This window comes from Vidua chalybeata, chromosome 5 (genome assembly GCF_026979565.1).
Source record: "Vidua chalybeata isolate OUT-0048 chromosome 5, bVidCha1 merged haplotype, whole genome shotgun sequence".
NCBI lineage: Eukaryota > Metazoa > Chordata > Aves > Passeriformes > Viduidae > Vidua > Vidua chalybeata.
The window spans coordinates 38,153,603-38,173,479 of NC_071534.1; the positions used below are offsets into that span (position 1 = coordinate 38,153,603).

The window sequence follows — 19,877 nt, forward strand, 5'->3', positions numbered from 1 at the left end:
TATCTTTATGCTTCATTTAAATATGAGAAGCAAACACATTTTATATAGTTGTTATTCTCCAATTACTACAAAAGCTTCTTGGAATCTTTGATCATGAGAGTGTTATTTCAAATCCAGTTCTGCTTCACAATTACAAAGTATCTTCACTTAAGTTAGTTTGGATGCAATTCTAACCCGAGTAGAGTAAACCACAGTCAGTCCTCAAAAAAACAGGTATGACTATGAAGCAGTAAAGAGATCAGCATAAACCCAAATAACTGAGTTGATTTATGTGGTGATGGGGGTTTTTAGACAGAAATTCCAACCAAAGCTGTAATAATAACAAGAATCTGATGTGAAACATCAATGATTTAGCATTACATGGCATTTAAAAAACATTATTATTAAAATACAGTAGACCAGCAAATTTTATTTTTTTGTATCAAGGATACTAGGATAGAGGTTCAGCCCCAGAGTTTTGTTTTCTTAGGGGTATTTTTACACAAGGCCACAGAGAAGTGATGCAGGTATATAATAGCTGCTAACCAAGTTCAACATGCTGGAGTACACAGCTATTCAATGATCACAATGTATTCAGAGTTGTCACACAAACTGTCTCTAGATTTAAGTAAGACTGAAGCTAGCATTCTACAGCATCAGTGTCAGCTAAAGCTCAGGAAGTAACAGCAGCAAAAACAAGTTACACTGCTTTTTGTCTTACAGATCATTTGCCTAGTATTTCTTGAGTAGTGAAGTAATTGTAGCATAGAAGTGAGGAGAATGATGGAACTTCTAAAGGGCAAATCTTTTGGCAAATGTGCAAAATACAGTGCAAAAACTCTTTTTACAGCAAAGTCAACAGGAGGACATGCAGTAGCCATGGCTAGGCGACAAACTGACAAGTGGTTTGTTTAAATTTATGCATAGGATATCTTCAGATTTCCAAAAGCCTTAGCTTAATACTTGTAAAGGAATGCTGTAAAGTCTTAACTATCATGAAATATAAAACATTAGAAAAGTGTCCCTTCTCCTATTAAAATGTAGCTTCTTCACTTACTGATTTATTACCTTCATTCACCAGAGGTCTGATTGAAATTCACTCACTTCACAAGGATTGAAGGTCAGTTTATTTAGTGAAGGACCGAGCATTTCCATCTCCAAACAGAGGCAGAGCAATTGCAAGTATTTAGTAGCATATGGAGTTAGATTAAACTACGAACAAAGTATTTTCAGACAGTGAATCCATTAAGAGTTTTACTGCTTTTCCATTTTAAAATACACATATTGTGTCAGCCTGTTCCAAAAAGTAATGATTTTGTTTCTGTCTTTTATCCCTGAGGGGAAGAAGAATACTAGAAAGAATTCACAGCCTTAGAAATGTATCTTCTTTATTCTCAGCAAATGCACAAGGACTAGGACTCATTTCTTATTTACTAATAAAAACCAAGCAAAACTCACAACACAGTTTAGTTTAAATTCAGCTAGACTGTGTTCGATATTTGAAATTGTAGACTCCTGACTACTAAATAATATCAAGTGAATCTCTCAGGATGCAGGACTAGCAGACAGATCAGTGATGAGATGCTCCAAGAGTACAAAGTGTCACCCAAGAGGAGCAGCCTCGTGGTTGGTGACTTGCAGGCCTGGCACACCAAATCAGCTGTGCCCTCTGACATGGCCCACCATTTTCTGTTGTGATCCAAGGCAATGCCCATCTTCATCCAACACTGCACCTCCTGGCTGTTGCTGATAAGGACTATAAAAAGAAGATTCACAGCAACCACAAAGCTTTGCAAAGCAGCAGATGCTTGGATCATTTTAAAAACATTATTATTGTAGTGGGTGCTGGAGTTCAGTCTGTCTAGTTAGTCCTGTGTCTTTCTTCACCATGCAAACATACTTAACCTGTTTGATACCACCTGTTTGTAGCAAGAAGAAAAAAAAACCCAGTTCCAGTTGTCCAATGTATATATATACATATTTATTCTACAATCACTAAAAAGTTGTATAACTTCTAAAGGTAACAGGAAAATAATTCCATCTAATTTAGACATATGTATTTACTAAGGATGCAACTCTTTCCTGAGATGGTGGGTTTTTTCAGTTTGAAAAAAAGCACTCAATTTGTTTTCTCTAATGCCCTAATCACTACATGAGATTATGCTTTTTCTTGCCTGTTCCCTGCCCAGTCTTAGAGAAGTCCTGCAGAGCTGACTGTCTACAGCTCACTGTTGGCAGCAGCACAGGAGAGTACTCTCATGATCTCATGGTGAAGAACTAAAACTGTGTGATGCAGTTTTCCTCGGGAATATTTAGCTTACCAAGTAAATGCTTTACCTACTACATAATCTTCCATAAAGAAACTGGGAAATAACATCAAAAGTTAACTGCAAGCTCCTCAAACATAACTTCTCAATATTCTCCTTTTTACCCGCTCAGATTTCAGGTGGATTGGAACCTGAATGGAACTTTAGGTGGAACACAGTTGTCACTCAGGATAGTAATTAAAACAAAAATAACCTAGATTAATTCTTATTTTAAAAACATAGAGATGCTTTTTTAACATTCTAGATCAGAGGTTAAATAAAATGTTCAATTTGAAAAAAGCTGGTTTGTAGACTAAAAAAAAAGTGAGATTTGCCCGACATTGCAGAATTAAGATACTAAGAAGAAAATAAGATATTGGTCACTTCAGGTGAAAGTATTTGCAAAGCAGGAGCCAGTAGTAGATCAGATAAAATTGCTTTTCTGTCCTAAAGTACACAATTTCCCACAAGTGTGGGGGAATGAACACCTAATATAACAAATGAACATCTTAAAAATACAGTCATTATTAGGGGCAGAGTAAGACAAATACTGTATATTGCAATGTTAATGAAGTTCTTTTTGTGGCCTAATCACTGGCATTCAAGAGATTTTTCCTATGAAAATCAAGATGTAAATTTTAATTTTGGATTTGTATTAGCTATTTGCATAGGCCAGACTGTTTCACTAGAAACTTACCTGACTTCATGTGCTAGCTTAAAATATTTTTAAATGGAAATATTATGAATGTATCATAAGCAAATGTTGCATAGATCCCAACTAAATATATACATAACATTAATTTCTCATTGCTGCTATTCTTTTCTACCATCCTAATTCTCTTTTCTTCCCCCTCTTAAGTGAAACTGCTCTTCCCTGCTGTATGCAGGAAAATTAGAACTTCCAACACCCTTGGAAGCCAAAGGTTCATTATTTATTATGCAGTAAGTAGTCAAATAAATTTATTAACTTCTTCAACATTAAGTTGTAAAAAGTAATTACTTTTACTGGTGTAAAATCCTGCCATTTTGGACATGCAATTGAGTGCAAGCATAGTGTGCAGTCCAGCAGAGTGCCTAAGTTATGTTTTGTGCACTAATTTGACACATAATCTTGGCCTGAAAAAGGAAACAAAAAATGAAATAACTAAAAGCAACCCCAGAGATTTCTATTTTGAAAGCTCTTTCCCTTCCCAAATAGAGAAAAATTACATCACTCATGCTTTATTTTGTGCTTCCTGGCATGGCACACTTGATTTGTTGACAAGACTGCTGTTATGTTCTGTAACATGCAAGAGATCATTTGGTCACCTCTACAGAAACAAATACAGGTGTTATGATCAGGACCCAGTGTCAAAGCAAATGAGATTAACCAAAGATGTCACAGATCCCAGATGCCAAAATCCCAGTAATTAAGCTGCTGTAGAGAATACTGGAGAATATTTTGGGCATACCTGCCCCCTGGTGTTTGGAAAACACCATGCCTGAAAATAACCTGAAATGCTCTTAAATCTGTATTCTCATTAAGATGCAAACACACTTTGATGTATTTTATGTGGATGAAATACATAAGCAGCAAAAGGTTGGTGTTATTACCAGCATCTGTCTAGAAAGAAAATGAATACAGTGCTTTAATGTTGCTTCCAGTCCCATCTCTACTGACTACAAAAATTCTTTAACTGTGTCTACATATCTCCTGTCAGATAATGGCACTTTTGGTGAGAAACATCCTGGGCAAAGCCTTATAGTACTTCACATCTGACTGTAAATTACAGTGTGCCAAATCCAAAGGAATGAACTGAGTTATATGAGGTGGAGCTAGCTAAGAAAAAGACTAGTGATATATAATACTGGGTAAATGATTCCTTGTCTGAAATTACTGTGATGAGTATTAATTTGTCTTATCTAAAACATTTAAAATGCCCATGTCTTTATAGTGGAAGTGGCAATGACACTAACTAATAGTTTTGCATACTTGATATTGATGCTCACTGGTAAAACTCAAAATAGTCAGCATGTGAACTGAGATAAACCATGTTTATCTTTACCCAGCAAAAGGTTACTTCAAGTGGTGGTTAAAGCTTTGGTGCAGGCAACTGAACAAATCACTGTACAATTCAGTGATATCAATAGCACAGTGAGATTTTTTTTCTTCTCCTCTGCAAAGCAAGATTGAAATACAATTGTGTTTCCCAATGATAACTCAGGATGAAGCCACAGTCTAAGGTCAGCCTCAGCAATATAAACAGCATTTAAATTTGCACCCTGGCAAGCACAAACTGGAACTATTTTTCTGGAATTGCATCTCCATAGGGTTGCCAAGCGTAGCATTTGGGTTTGTCTTTTTTCTTCAAGGCAATGGAGGTCAAATGCAACTGTATCCTTAGGTGCCCCACTCCATTTCAGTTCTAATAACTTTGAAAATGACATGCACTGTAAGATCAACACTTACTGCAAATTTACTGTGTACACACACGCTCTCAGGTGTTTGCATCAATAGCTTTTAACTGCAGAGCACATAGGAACAAACATAACCTCTCAATTAGCTGAGATCTATGCAGTTCTTGAGGATGACCTGTGCAAGGTCAGGAGCTGGACTCAATCCTTGTGGGTCCCATCCAACTCAGGATACTCTATGAGTGAGTCTATGATTAATTGTCATTAACTTCTCCCAGAATTTAGTTACTGTGTAATACAGCACCTGAAAAAAAGTGTTTTCTAATGAAAACACAGATCCTAGCTGGAACTTTGTAAAGCAGAAGGTGTTCTTCCCGTTGTCTATTAACAGTGACTACTCAACAGAGACAGCTGTGTTAGCAAATTAGGACTATTTTCTTATTATTGAGAAAGGAGCCTAATGGCTCTTCTAAGATCTTTGCAGAGTGCGCAAAGGAGAAGAAAAAAATACAAAAAGTTGAAAGAAAAAATGAAGAAAAAAAGACCACTAACTCCAAACAGAAATTACATCAGTGGTCTAGCATGCTGATGGCTACTAGCAGTGGAGCCAAGATCATTGCTTCTGTATCCTAAGACACTAGGCTGTTTATTGGATGTAAACAAAAAAAAAAAAAAAAAAAAATTCAGCCTCCCATGAAGAGTTGGATTCAAAAGGTACATCTCCATTATTTTTTGGTGTGCTCAAGTCTGCTCAGACCTGTTCATGTTAGTCACAGCTCCTAGAGAACCTCTTTAATATTCCATTTGAGTTGGTCATCATTACTATTATTTTAACTGACAAATATGAAAATAATAATGTTGTATACACCAAAAATTGTGTTTTCCATTCCCATTTTGTTTCAGCACGCACAATGTACTGTGGCTTATGCAAGTGCACATCTCTGGAAATGGCATTCTTCAGCTGCTGCTTAGAAGGAAATTGGCTAGTGAATAAAGAAACTAAAGCACTTAGGTAACCAAAAAACGGACAAATTTGGATATTCTGCACTACTAGAAAGGGTCTGTGTGGATACCAGAGTACAAGCTGTTCCTCAGCCTATGTGTATTCATAATACCTAAACCAAGTGCCACAGTGATGTTCTTAATGAAAACTCTAAATCTACATATGGAGTGATGAAACTTTCACTTTACTAAGCCATATAGAAGCCCATCAATCATCAGTTGTTTCAAATATGAAGAAATGAGTGCTTTGTTCTTAAAGGATTGATGAAATCATGTACTAATTTTTCGGGGGAACACATGCAAGTGACTTAAGAATTATGTGGCAAGGTTTTGGTAGTGAGGGGGCTGTAGGGGTGGCTTCTGTGAGAAGCTGCCAGAAGCTTCCCCTGTGTCCACCAGAGCCAATGCCAGATGGTTCCAGGATGGACCTGCCACCAGCCAAGGCTGAGCGCAACAGCTTGCTGATTTAAAAAGGGAGGAAAAAAAACCTGCTTGGGCAGGGAGAATGGGAGTGGAGAAAGGAGAATACGTGAGGAACAGCCCTGAAGGCACTGTGGTCGGTGAGGAAGGAGATGCTCCAGATGCTGGAGCAGAGATCCACCTGCAGCCTGTGGAAGATCTCACACAAGACCAAAGGGATGCCCAAAGGAGACTGTGATCCCATGGAAAGCCTGCACTGGACCAACTCCTGTGGCCCCATGGAAAGGAGCCTACACTGGTGCAGGTTTGTTGGCAGGACTTGTGACCCCATGAGGGACTTCATTCTTTGTGAAGAAATGTAGCCATTCAGAAGCTCTCCCAGTGGAGGAATTAATGAAGACTGCCTCTTGTGGGAGGGACACCAGGCTGGAGCAGGGTAGAGTGAGAGGAGGAAGAAGTGGTAGAGATAGTATTTGATGAAGTGATTGTAGTACAGTACAAATATCAAACAAAATCGTACAAAACAGTACTGGAATAATTTGCTGCTTCTGAACATAGTTTGTAGCATTGATGCATTTGTATGTGTTAAAGCAGCTTTTGGGGCTAGAAACTCTTATCTGTAGATACAAAAGTTATTTAAAATCCTGTTTTCAGAAAGTGTTCTCACTATGCTGATCAGAGAGAGACATGCCAAAAATCACTTAAATAACTTGCATACCATTGTATTTCAGCCTCTGCCTGAAATCAGGGTATGCTACTTACAGTAGCATATTTACAGTTATTCTTGAAGCCCACAGCTGGACAGAGACAACAAACATTAAAATAAAAAAACTGCGTATTTTATTTTTAGCTTTAAAGATGCATCTCTAAACAATCAGTAGAAAAAAAAAGTAAAAAAAGTAAACACCAGCATTTTGTAAAATCACATTGAACTAATACAAGACTTAATACAAAGTTTTCATACATGACTCAAATGCAGTTTTCAAAGAAAAAGTAGTCTGGTCTTCAAGACCACTTCCACTTGAAAAAAATCGTTAAATACCCACAGGTTTTAACTACAAGACAAGGATACAAGCTTTCTTTTTTGTTCCATTTATGGAGTTGATCACCACAAACTTGAGTCATTTGCCAGTGAAATTCTTGTAGTCTCAGTTAAAGAACTGAAGAGAACTCATACAATTCCATGACTGAAGTCTTTCCATTTTCAGCATTTTCAGCACACACTCAAGTCAGCACTTATCACATATCTTTAGACTGATCATCTTCTTCAAGTTTTCTGATTTCATTCTTTAAACAGTTGATGGTTTCACGACTTGCTTTTAGTCTTTCTTTAAGCTCAGCAATTTCAAAACTAGTCTTCTTTTTGGCAGCTTCGAGTTTCTCCCTGGTTTTCACTTCCAGATCTGCAACTGTGGCAGTGATAAAGAAAAATATGTATTTTAAGTGCCATGAAATTTGATTTTTTAAAAAAAATTGAAACAGTAATTTGGATATAATTTGTCCTGAAAAAATATCTGTTACTGTTAGCCTTAGAGATTCAATAATTGTAATCAAAATGGTATCCACATAAGAGTCCGGATTTAGGAAAAAAAAAAAAAAAAGTTTGTTTTGCAGCGTTATTCAGCCCTCAGCCCATCAGTTTTGCAGATAGTTATACAATTCATAAAATAATTTTCTACTTTTTTTTTTAAAGATTAGGTGAGGAAAATAAAACCTGACATGGTGACAGCAAATACATGGGAAATTACAGAGAACTATGAATATGTGGTGCCCAGTGACAGCTCACAAGGCCACAGGCACAAACTGAAACATGGGAGGTTCCCTGTGAACATCAGGAAACTCTGACTGTGAAAGTGACCACAGGTTGCCCAGAGAGGTTGTGGAATCCCCATCATTGGACACATTTAGAAGCCATCTGGACACAGTCCTGGGGAACTAGCTGTCAGCAGCCCTGCTAGGGCAGGGGGTGGACAACATGCATCCAGAGGTCCCTTCAAGCCTACACCATTCTGTGGTTCCTTCTCCATGTACTCTAACCATTTTCTACGTCTCACTGGAGTTTAATTCTCAATTAAACTCCATAAGCTTCCAGAAACTTCCTGTGGATCTGGAAGTTTCAGTTACGCTGCCCTGCTTTAACAAATATCTGACATCAAGTATTCTATTTTTTTATTATTTTTTCATGCACAAGTTTTAGGACAAAGATGGCAATGCCAACAAGTCTATGAAGGCTGCAGAGATCACTCATATCCCACACATTACATAACTGTGGGCAGTGGCAAATATTATCTGCTTCATTAGCAAATTTTAAAGACGTATTTATACAAAGAAACCACACTGAAAGTTTCTACTGCTATCTGGAGAAATATCCAAAAATTTTAAATGAAAAAAAAGTTTAAATTTGGATGTTTTTATCAATCATATGATTAAACATTTTCTAAACAAAAACTGTAACATGCAACAATAACAGAAATCCACCTCAAGACTGGCTGAACTGAGGCAGGAAATACAAGTAGCTCACATATCCACACAACCAAGCAGACATAAGGCAATCAGAAACTCTAACTCTGAAGAGCTTCAAACTCATAATCACTTGCCACTCGTAGCTCTAGGTGTTTGCTGGCCAAAAAAAATACCTGACATTTGTTGTCAGGTGAACATAAGGTCAAGTGAGGTGGACTACAATGGATTAAGGTTTGTAATTAATAGGGCAGGATTTTGGCTCAATACTACATCTACTCTCAGAAAGCAAATAACAGATGAAATACAGAAGATCAGAAAAGAAATAAGCACTAAATGCATTACAACTACAACTTATGAATCAATGGATCTTTAATTTAATTTCCTTCTCTTAATATTTTTGCTTATATTTGGAGACAAACTGGATAAAAATTACACAAAAAACATTATGCTGTACTTAAGAAGTATGTTATGAAATTACCTACAATTAAAGAAGTAGAAGGGAAAAAGAGCTTTCAGACACTACTCTTTATCCACAAAGAATTGTTGCTTTGACTTAAACATCACTAACTGTTCTGTACTTCATGCCTTCAAGAGTGACTTTTGCTTGCAGTGCTGAACAGAACTGTACCATACGGTGGCCTTCATTTATCCTCTGTTTTAATTTATTTCAAAGATGTCAGACTAGGTGTAGTTCATGCCATCATACCAAGTAATTCCTAATTCCTTTGTTTTTAGCAGCCATAGGGATAAGAAGTTTTCAGGTAAGTATTAATACCTTTGCAAAAGCTGAAGTTAAATTTAATGCAAAATTACCAGCTTTTTGCAGCATCCAAATCCATTGTACTGTTATAGCCCCGTATAAAAACCATGTTAAAAGCAAATCCAACTATTGTTATTTCTAAAGTTTAAAAAATTTTAGTTTTCAACTTACACTCTGTTTCATGTTTATAAGCACCTAGTGTTAGTTGACGAGACGTTGTTAACAGCTGCTGCATCATTGCAGTAGGATCTTGAAATATCTGATGAAGGAGAAAAATACATGGTATCACTAATACTCTTCAAAATAAAGTGAGGATTACATTAAGAATGTTCATACCATTTCATCATAGAATTCAGAAACTACAGTTTTCTTCCCCAGGATGGCATTGGTATCCGACTGAAAGAGCTTCAGCAAGTGATATAAAGTTACCTATGCAAAAGACAGAATTTTATTAGCTTCAAAATTGTAGCGAAATAGAACTCCTGTTCTAGATATCAACAATTAACATTTGATCCCACAAAATAACTATAGGATTTAAACATGTTTTAGGAATGCAAATATAAATGTCATATAGCTTCAGGAATTACTTTAAATTTAACATTAACTGTTAAAACATGCCAACTATCCAAAGGCCTCTTGAGACTTTAAAAATGTCTCCGAAGTGGTTTAGGACTGGTATATAAAAAATACTAATACCATCTTTTCTGAAACATTTTCAAATGGGTGATTTAATTCAAACTGACTTTCTCAATTAATCAGTTAGAAAGTGCTTTCTGTGACCTTATCCTCTATTCTTGAGAAAATGAAGCACCAGGGAGGCTGTGAATTGCTTTTCACTGAAATCTCTCTTTGTGGGGTTATTCTTCCATTCCTGCAGTGCAAATGGCATGGTGGGGAGAGGACTGGAAGCCCTCTGTGCAGCTTTGAGAAGCCACTGACCACCTGGTCTGTGGTCTGGGAAGAGCACACACAGGCCACGCTTCTCCCCCTTCCACAAACAGGCCCAGGAACGGTGGTGGAACAGAGCAGTACCTGACTCCCCTTGGTACCTCCTGGAAAGGAAGAACGTGACAGGCTCCCAAACAGCCTTCCAAGAACAGCAGCAAAGAAAAAAAACCCAACCAACCTTAGGACAGCTTGGTCAAGCTGTGAACGGAATTAATACAAGTCAGGATGCTACCGAGCCCAACAGCACAGGAAACCCATTCTTACCAATTGCCACATATTCAAAAAAAAAAAAAAGAAATTCAATTTCACTCTCATTTACCAAAAAATTGATTAAAAAAAGGATTGTTCATGTGACAGAAGGAACTCAGTCCTTCCAGAAATAAACATCCTGTTTCCCTAAAATAGAGTAATCAAGTTCTTACGTAAACCTGCTTAAACAAACCTACAAGATATGTCTAAAACACAGGAATGGAAGAAAGAAATTAATTCAAGTACTTTATGTAACTACAAAGTTGTTTTAACCTGGTCTTCTTAGGCAGAGACTTATGCTAGTGTAGTAGCCCTACTGCTTTTTGATTGATTTTGATCTGACAGAAAGATTAAAATATTCAAATATCCTAGAACTTGGAAGCTACACGGAAGAGAAATCCTCAGCGTGTGCTCAACCCAGGTAAGATGTAATACGTGGTCACATATTAGTATATGTCAGAGAAGCCAAGCACAGGAAAAGCAGTCATGAATACCAGGAGTGTAGCACAGAAAGAGGAAAATGTGACCAATCCGTAAAATAATTTTCTTCAAAACAGACCTTTATTACTTCCATGGCCAATGAGACTTATTTTGACCAGCAATTTCCTAGAGCTGTAGGCCACCATAATTAATTATTTAAGCTTTGTTAAAAGTTCAATGTACTTACAGGTCTTTCATTTGGATCAATGAAAAATATCTTAATGATTATTTCAAATTCACCCCAGCCTGTTTCGGTGATTTCATATGGTGGTTTGGTAACAACTGCAAGAGGCAACATAGAAGCGTTAATCCCATGATAAAGCTGGATGAAAAAGCCCAGTTCTAGGAACAACTGCCGAAAAGCAAAACCCACCTCTTAAAGGATTACCGTAGCTTTCATGCAACTTGAATTGAATTTTTTTCACATACGCAGACATGTCCTAAAACAGAAACATTGTTATTTCTGATTGTTCAGCACACCAAGTTACTATTCAGTCATCTATCCTACGGGCCTACGTTACTTCTGATTTTAAATAGTATTTCTTCTGACTTTAAGCACAGAAGGATAGCAAAGCAGTAAACACAGGTCCGTTAGTATTTAATCCCCATGAATATTCTCCAATCTTCCCCTACACTGGGAAAGATCACTCCAAAAAACATAAATGGAAGCATGCCTTTCCCATGGTTTTCCTTTCTGGAAACCCACCAGCCTATGTGTTTTCTTGTCTTAAAGGCAAAGCCCCTCCTGCCCTTTCCTTTAATTCCGGCTTTTCAAACCCCCACGTCCCGGTGCTGCTCGGTCGGAAAAGACCTCTAACATCACGAAGTCCAACCCTTATTAACCCAAGGCCACCACTAAGCCATGACCCCAAGTGCCACATCCATAGGCGTTTTGCACCTTTCCATGGATGGCAGTTCCCCGGTTTCCCAGAACGCCTGTTCCAAAGCCTGACCAGCCTTTCGGGGAAGCGGCTCTGCTGTACCTCGTTCCGGTACGGCTTCACATACACCGTCCACTGGTGAGTGTGACCATCCTCCTCTCTCTTCTTCCCAAAATACCGCGCGACGTTCCCGTACACGATCGGCTTCACGATGGTAACGCCCTTAAAGAAAAGGAACACAGGCGGACACGGCGCGTTCAGAGAGGCGCTGCCGCGCCGCCCCCTGCGGCCCGAGCCCCGCCAGCGGCCGCCGAGGCTGTACCTTCACCCTGCCGCCGGAGTCAGGCCCGAACTCTGCCATTCTCTTGAACATATTGCCCGGGGGCGCCGCCCGCCGCCGCCCGCGACCGCCCCGCCCGTCTCCGCCGCCTCTCCCGCCGCCGCCGCCGCCCCGCGACCGCCATCCCCCGCGGCTTCCGGGGCGGGGCTGCGCCGCTGCCGCCGCCAGCCGGGGCGGAACGCGCCCGCCGAGGAGCGGGCCCGGCCTGCGCCGCGTGAAGGCACACGTCCATGGACGGGACCCCAAGGGGCGCCCCGGTTCCACGCCCAGCACAGGGACACCTTCCACTACCCCAGGGTGCTCAAAGCCTCATCCAGCCTGGCCTTGGAACACTCCCAGTGATGGGGCATCCACAGCTGCCCTGGCAACCTGTTCCAGTGTCTCAGCACCCTCACGGGGAAGAATTTCTTCCCAATATCAATTTAAAATCTGTCCTCTTTTAGGTTTAAAGCCATTCCCCCTCGGCCTGTCACCACATGCCTCTGCAAAAAGTCCCTCTCTAGCTCTCACGGGCCTCCTTAGGCAGTGGTGGTCTGTTCTGAGGCCTCCCCGGAGCCTCTTCTCCAGTCTGACCCAGCTCTCTCAGGAGGAGATGAGTCTGAGGGGGTTGTTGATTTGTGGAGTTGCTTCGTGCCTCAGCTGCACCCTCGCTTCAGCCCAGCTCTGTCTGTCCCTGTGATGGACTGGAGAACTTGGTGGACTCCTCCAGGGAGCTGCACACAGACCCTGCCTGCAAACCATTTTCCAGAGCATCCCTCTCGCGTGGCCCTCTGACGCCTGACAGACAAGAAGACAGTGAACATCATGCCTAACCCTCTCCCAAAAAGCAAAAATTTCCTACCCTGTTCATTGTATGAACTAGATTGTATGAACAGCATGCTCAGCTCTGAAATGTTACAGCTCTTTTTATTAAAGCAAGTTGGCAAGACTGGCAGCTGGGCCACTCTTTTACAGGCGGTCAAGCTCTGTCTTCAAAGAAAAATTTTCTGTGGTTAATCTAACTTCTAATTACTAACTGGCTTCTGTGGAAGACTCTATTCCAGTAACAAGATGAACAAGAAGGGGAATGGTGCAGTTCCTGATATGAAGAAACCTTTTACTGCCATGTACTCATGACTACTCTACAGATCTGCCTTTGGGATGGGTGGGCTTGAACATATCTGCTTTGGTTTTTAAAAACAGAAGTGTAACCAACTTACAGTGTTAGTCTGTCAGAAAGAAAAGAGGATATAAGAGCATTAAAAACTTCATCAGAAGCTATCGTACAAACCCTGTTAAGACCCCATCTGGAAAAGAGTGCACTTTTCAGTTAAAAGAGTCTATAATAAAATGGGTTGGGAAGAACCTTAAAGGCCATGTAGTTCTCGCCCTCGCCGTGGGCAGGGACACCTTCCACCAGACCAGGCTGCTCAGAGTCCCATGCACCTTGGTCTTGAACACTTCTGGGGTGGGGCATCCAGAACTTTTCTGGGCAAGCCATTCCACTACCTCACCACCCCCACAGTAAAAAAAATTCTTAATATCTACTGTATTATCTCCTGTTATAGAAAAAAAGCTAACTGAAAGGCAAATACGCAAGAACGTGGCAAATTGGTGTAAACACCATGTGCTCTAAAGAAGGCCACAGCCTCCTTAAACAAATTTGCCAAAATAAAGGTAGAGAAAGTATTAACTAGCTGTTGCAAATGCCTTAGGGGGTTAAGCAAGATGGGAAGGGAAATAACAAGAGGGCAAGCAGTATCAGCACACAAATGAGATTAATATAATCTAGCCAAAAAACAAGTCAGACAGCAATTTCCTTTTGTAACCCCTGGAGCATGGGAGTAGCAGGATACTCATCCTGTAAGAAGTGCAGGAGCAAACACCCCAGACAGACCCTATGAGGCTTTAAGAGAAATGATGGAAGAAGTTAAATGATGCAGTTGCCTGCCCCAGGACAAGACTGAGCTTCATATCCCAGGCAGCATTTTCCAGCCTTTCTTGCTATTTTGCTTTCTTGTGTAGCCTTGCAATGGAAAGGCTAAAACACACCCACACCATTCCCAACCTGCTTTGCCTATAAGCATGGCCAATCACAGAGATATAAGTTGACTGAAAAAGAAATAAATTCCTTTTCTAAACCTGATACAAAGACTTGTTCACCAAAAGAATGATTAATGGATTTATTATCTAAATATTCACAGGCTTGAATGTTATTACCAAAATGGAAGCGCATTTAAGAAAAGAAGTGGCAGAACTGGAGAAACTGGTACTGGACATGTACTCTGTGCCAACTGAAATAAAGGAAATCATCTCAAATGCAGAAGGCTTCAAGACAATCACTGAATTTCCGAGTCAGATTGTGGCTATGGAGGGCAAACCTTTGTTGGAACATGTGGAATGAGAAGAATCTGCATAACAAGATGACATAGGAGAGATTGGAAATGGATGGGATTGTTTGAACTAGACCACGTTAGGCAGGTTCCTGGCTGTAGCAATGGGCTGGCAGTACCCTAGAGAAGTTAAGTGCTGAAATCTGCTTCTACCAACCTGTTTTTGGGAGCTGCTGCACATGATCTGCCACCATGCTGTAACTGTTGAGCCCAGCCTGTGTCCAAGTGTGCAGTTTAGGTGAAGTTTCTTCATATGCCACTGTTGTGAAAGGAAAGAGCCACATACAGGGAGCTGGCCGCTCCTCAGAGCTGAGCCCTTTACCTGCCAGCTGTCCTCAGATAGCACACACAACACCGGATACTGGCATTACACAACACATAAATAAAGAACAACTTCCAACTCCAGATTCTCAGCAAAATTACCAGGTTCCTCAGCATCTTCACCCAGGTCAGGTCATACCAAGATTTAATTCCAAAACTGTGGGTTTTAATTTTCCTTTTTTTTTTTTTTTTTTAAAGTTCAAAAGAGATGGTCACAGTTTTATTCTTTGTAAGGGGATTACGTACAATCTCACAGGAGTTGCCCTTGCAGTAGTGTCATGTAAGACTTTGCTCAAACGTCTTCCAATCCTGGAAAGGACAAACTGAGCGGGCCACCTGTTCCAAGGATCAAATGCAGCTGGAGGTAGCACAAACATAGTTCCAGCAAGGAATGGTATACCATCATCTCTCTCACTAACCCTGTTTTAACAGACTACTAATTTAATTTGATGATAACATAGTTTTGGCAAGTTGCTATTTTTTCCCCCAAATAAAGCTGCATTTTTAGAAACCTTCCCTTCTTCAGTGACATACCCAAGCGCCTCACAGTTAAAAATCTGAACTAGCTATTGCTGTAATTATAACAAAAAAAAAAAAAAAAAAGGAGATGATAATGTAGAGGTTTAAATTTTATTTCTAAATTCTTTTTGAGTAAAAGGCATAAAAGTAATTTTAAAATATGATGAATTACTTAACTAAATGGAATAGGCATGGATAACTAGGAATTAAGAGGGCACAGTAGGAATCCTACATAACAAAATAAGTTATTTTTCTGAAATATCACACTGTTACCACTGTGAAATTAACAGGAAGAAAATTTTCCTGGACTGCTGCTGAGATGGAAACCAGCCAGCAGATAGCTTTAATCGTATGGATAATTTATACTTACACAGAGAAGCTCAAAATACAGCTTTTTAGAGCTGCTAATAAAACATTGGCCTTCTCTGATTCTTTTTATTCAAAGTACTTTATGTACTAAAAAAAGAACCCACCAAACAATTTAGACATTATTTTCAACAGTATCTTCTGCAGAGTTCTGTTAGCCATTCTACACTATTCACCATTTTCAATATCCTTACACTACAGGTCTTGGAGAAAGTAGGGGCTATGAACCTTCATCTTGCAAATAATTCAGGCTAAATCACTTTCAGGAAAGTGAGAACTGCAGCTTTAATTACATATAGGCTCCAATTAAATTTTTGAGGTGGGAACCCAAGTCCCTTACAACTTTACCCATGAATAAGGATTCTGTTTGGCATAAACGGTCTCTGTTTCTATCCCCTCCCACCAGTGTGGAGCTATAACACATCCAAGCAGAGCCATATATTTTTTAAGAGAAGCACAGTCTGCAGATTGTAAAAGGTGGCAAGGGTAGCTGTCTGTCAAAAGAAGTAAATGGCTAATAGGGAAATGGGACACCAGCAAGCCTCAGAAATCAGTTTTAAGTATTAAGAGTAACCATTCTGAAATGCAGCAGCTCCATAGAGCTCACTGCTCCTTCAGAAGCAAATGCTGCCTGTTTCACAGGGGAACCCACCCTTCTTCAGAAGGGTTTTAGAGATGCATTCGACTACAGGCAACATTTTATGTACCTGTGTGGACAATATCTTTTTCCAGTGTCTTTAGCATCAAAGAAAGGTTTCCATGCCTTAAAGTATTTCAGTACCCGTGTATCATATAAGGAAACACACAGAGGAATGTAAGAGCAGTGCACTCAAAAGGCATTCAGACAATAAACAGGGATTTGGATTTTTTCATGAGGTGTCAAGGCAAGGAAAATACAGGTTGTTTATTTTGTGGAAAAGGAGAGTAAAAAGTGACTGCTATCTTCTTAAATTTAGGACAGTTGAGGATTATTACACCTAGTTCTGCTGACCATGCAGACACAATTAATGAGATTATTAATTAAGTGAATAGGAGTGGGTTTTTTGTTACCACTAGATGGCAGAAAGAGCCCTTTTCACTCCTTGATCACATCTACACCATTTTGAACATACCCTTACAGGACACCTAGGGGCTTATCTTCACCACTAAGATGCAGGATAAAAGAAAAAAAATCTACTTAATAACTGCCATTGCTAAGTAGATTAAAGTAGTTTTGATAAAAAAGTTCAGTAATATATAATTTTTAAAACCATCTGTTTACACTAGATCCTTTCTGTAAAGCTGAGAAGCCTTGTTTGAGAAGAAATTAATTTTACTTCCCATTTACACCAAGTGCAGGATTTACAAGGCTTCCAGCAGTCTGATGGGAAGCAAAGTGCTAAAAATTTTCTGCAGATTGTTCACAAGAGAAATAAACAGGTTCATATTGAATTAATTGAAAGGACTAGCAATCTTCTATCTGCAGCAAAGAGCTGTTTCTACTGGGCTGCATTTGTTTTTCACACTGTCTCTTGAGGAACAGAAAGAACGGGAAAAAAAGCTAGCAAATTTTTGATCAGTTCCTTGAACACCATATACTTCTATGTTTCAGTGTTAAGAGTGTGAGCTGATCTTTATTTGTTTTCTATAATATTACACATTATGTTACACTGTGTCACTTCTCTGATTCACTTCAAGTTCAAACTTAGTCATTAAAAATCTGTCCAGCAGAAGAGCTGAACTGCACCAGCCCTTCTCCCTCCCTCATCCCAAGGACAGCACTGCATCTCTCAAGCTTGCAACATCCTTGACAAATGTGCTGCATTCCCCAGCTGTCACTCCACAGCACTGCTTCTGCACCTTTTACAAACCCCTCCTTTCTCCTCCAGGCTAAGAAAGGAAATATATTCCCACCTCACTCTCACTTTGGTCTCTCTCTTGTCTCTTTTGTACATCTCCCGGCAAATTACTTTTCCTGGACACAAGCAGGCTGATCATCTCCCCATTCCCAGCCATTTACTTACATTTTACAGAAGCCATCACTTGCTTTTGTATCTTCCAAGAGATAAAATAGCTAAAAATTCAATGTGACAGGTAAGTTTTCCGCCTTATGCAATTCCAGTTCCTCTATCCATCTATTGTGTAACAAAGTCTCCTGAGCAGCTGCAGCCTTACCTATACTAATAGAACATGAATGTGCATTAAGTCATAAATTCTTCACAATGTCTGGAGTAATCTCTGTTGTTAGTCAAGATACATGCAGAAAGCAATATCATACTTTTAAGTACTTTAGGATGTGCTAAACCCATTGTCAGAAGTGTTGTGTTCCTTTAACACATATGCTATGCTGACCAGGAGGTTATCTTTACAAAAATGCTAACTTGGCAAAACTCCTTTCTCAGTCAACTACTTTATATCTAGGAGCATTATACTGCAGGCCTTCCAGGGGACTCGGCTAAATCCCAATGCAAAACAGAGGTCCTGGCCCCAAAATTATTAAACCAGTTTTTCCTCACCTTGTGTGTCATGATTTGTTATAGTCCAGAATTTTGGGGTACAGATGCTCAGGTGTCTGCACCTGAACTTCATGTAATAATGCTTGTAAAAAAGGCATCTTTGTGATCATGAACTACACACATACCTCTGTCTTCCTTTACTCAGTCTGCACCGAGTGCAGAGTGGAGTGAGGACAAACTTACCTTTTCTAGCTTCATAGACTTTGCTCTGCTTATTTGGGTGTTTGATTTGCTTTCTGCTGCTCATCTCTTTTGCAGCTTACCATTTTTTCCTGGACAAGCTGCAGTATTATGAAAATGTCTGAATGATGAACCAAGGGAAAATTTAAAGGCAGAGAACAGCACTAATACTCCAAACCTGAGCACCTCTTTCCAGCCCAAACAAGGGTTAAAAAGACACTTCCAACTTCTTACTCAGTGCCTTCTTCCCTGAAAGTGCTCAAGATGTGTCGCTTCCACAGAGACAAATTTTTAAAACTAAAGCTTCTCTCTGATCGATAACTCCTGTACTGAGAGTAAATAAAGCAAAATGCCAGCTTTGCAAGAGAAGAAACTTCAGTAATGCTTTCAGTGAGGCTGACACAGAAAAGGCACAGCAGCAAAAGGGAAGACTTCTTCGTATAAAAACATCTGGAGAACTCAGCTGTTCCACTGCCTGGCATGCAAAACCCACAGCAGATGTGCACAGGAAGTCCAGAGCTTCCTCACAGAAAAAGTTCATACAGTCCAGTAATCTCCCCACACTAATTGCAGTTAGTGTAACAACAGAAGGCTCACAGAACTATTTTAGGCTCCCCTGCCAAACCTCACAAATGCCTTCTACCTCACTCTCCTCCCAAAAAACTAACAGTCAATAATAAGGGCCACACTGTGAGGTTACTCGTAAGTAGAGTTATGTTCAGGAACAGGTTTATCCTGGTGTGGGTGATTTTGGGTTTTTGACATTTTTATCTTGTTTCCAACTGTCAGAGGACATGATATATGGGAAGAGTTAGCTCTCTGCTGAGGTGGCAGAGAGGAGGCTTCTGCACCAGCTTCCACATTGCTAAGCACTGGGGACTCTCCAGACAGAGAGAAACAAGCAAGAACAATAATCTGGAGCCCGGATTCCACCAAGATCTCTCCCTCCAGCTCATCTAGGCCTCTGGGTCTTTCAAGCTGCAGCACTTATGAAGAAGACCCTGAAAGAGGTTGGAGGCAAGTTTCTTACAAGCAGAATTGAGCAAGAACATTTTCCTAGTAAGTGTTATCAAATTATTTCTAGGTCTGCAACTCAAAGGATATTTTTCCTAGGGAACTCTCATGGAAGAAAACAAACCCCATGCTTGTTATATTACCTTCCCCATTCTCCAATACCATTTCAAAGCATACCTTGATGGTCCTGCATCCTAGTTAGTTGACCTATGCTTGAACACCTCCACAACGAATTCATCCACATACTACTGAATCCTCACTGTGTTTATCTTAGAGTATACATCCCATGTTTTGGGGGACAGGATGCTTTACGCTTGTCTCACATTTCAGCAATTGGAACTGCTGAACACCCTAACCTGGAGGAAAATTGCAGGAAGATACTTTCAAA

At 39.8% G+C, this 19,877-nt stretch overlaps 1 protein-coding gene across 1 annotated transcript; it reads right to left on the reverse strand.

The window, feature by feature from the left end:
• Positions 1 to 6,918: 6,918 nt before the first annotated feature.
• On the reverse strand, positions 6,919 to 12,301 carry YEATS4 (YEATS domain containing 4). The gene is made up of 7 exons (XM_053944068.1): positions 12,205 to 12,301; positions 11,985 to 12,104; positions 11,375 to 11,441; positions 11,189 to 11,283; positions 9,661 to 9,753; positions 9,496 to 9,583; positions 6,919 to 7,510 (listed from the first exon to the last, which is right to left on the reverse strand). Exons 1-7 carry the CDS (start codon positions 12,253 to 12,255, stop codon positions 7,341 to 7,343), a joined length of 684 nt encoding a protein of 227 aa, XP_053800043.1. The 5' UTR covers positions 12,256 to 12,301; the 3' UTR covers positions 6,919 to 7,340.
• Between the last annotated feature and the right edge of the window lie 7,576 nt (positions 12,302 to 19,877).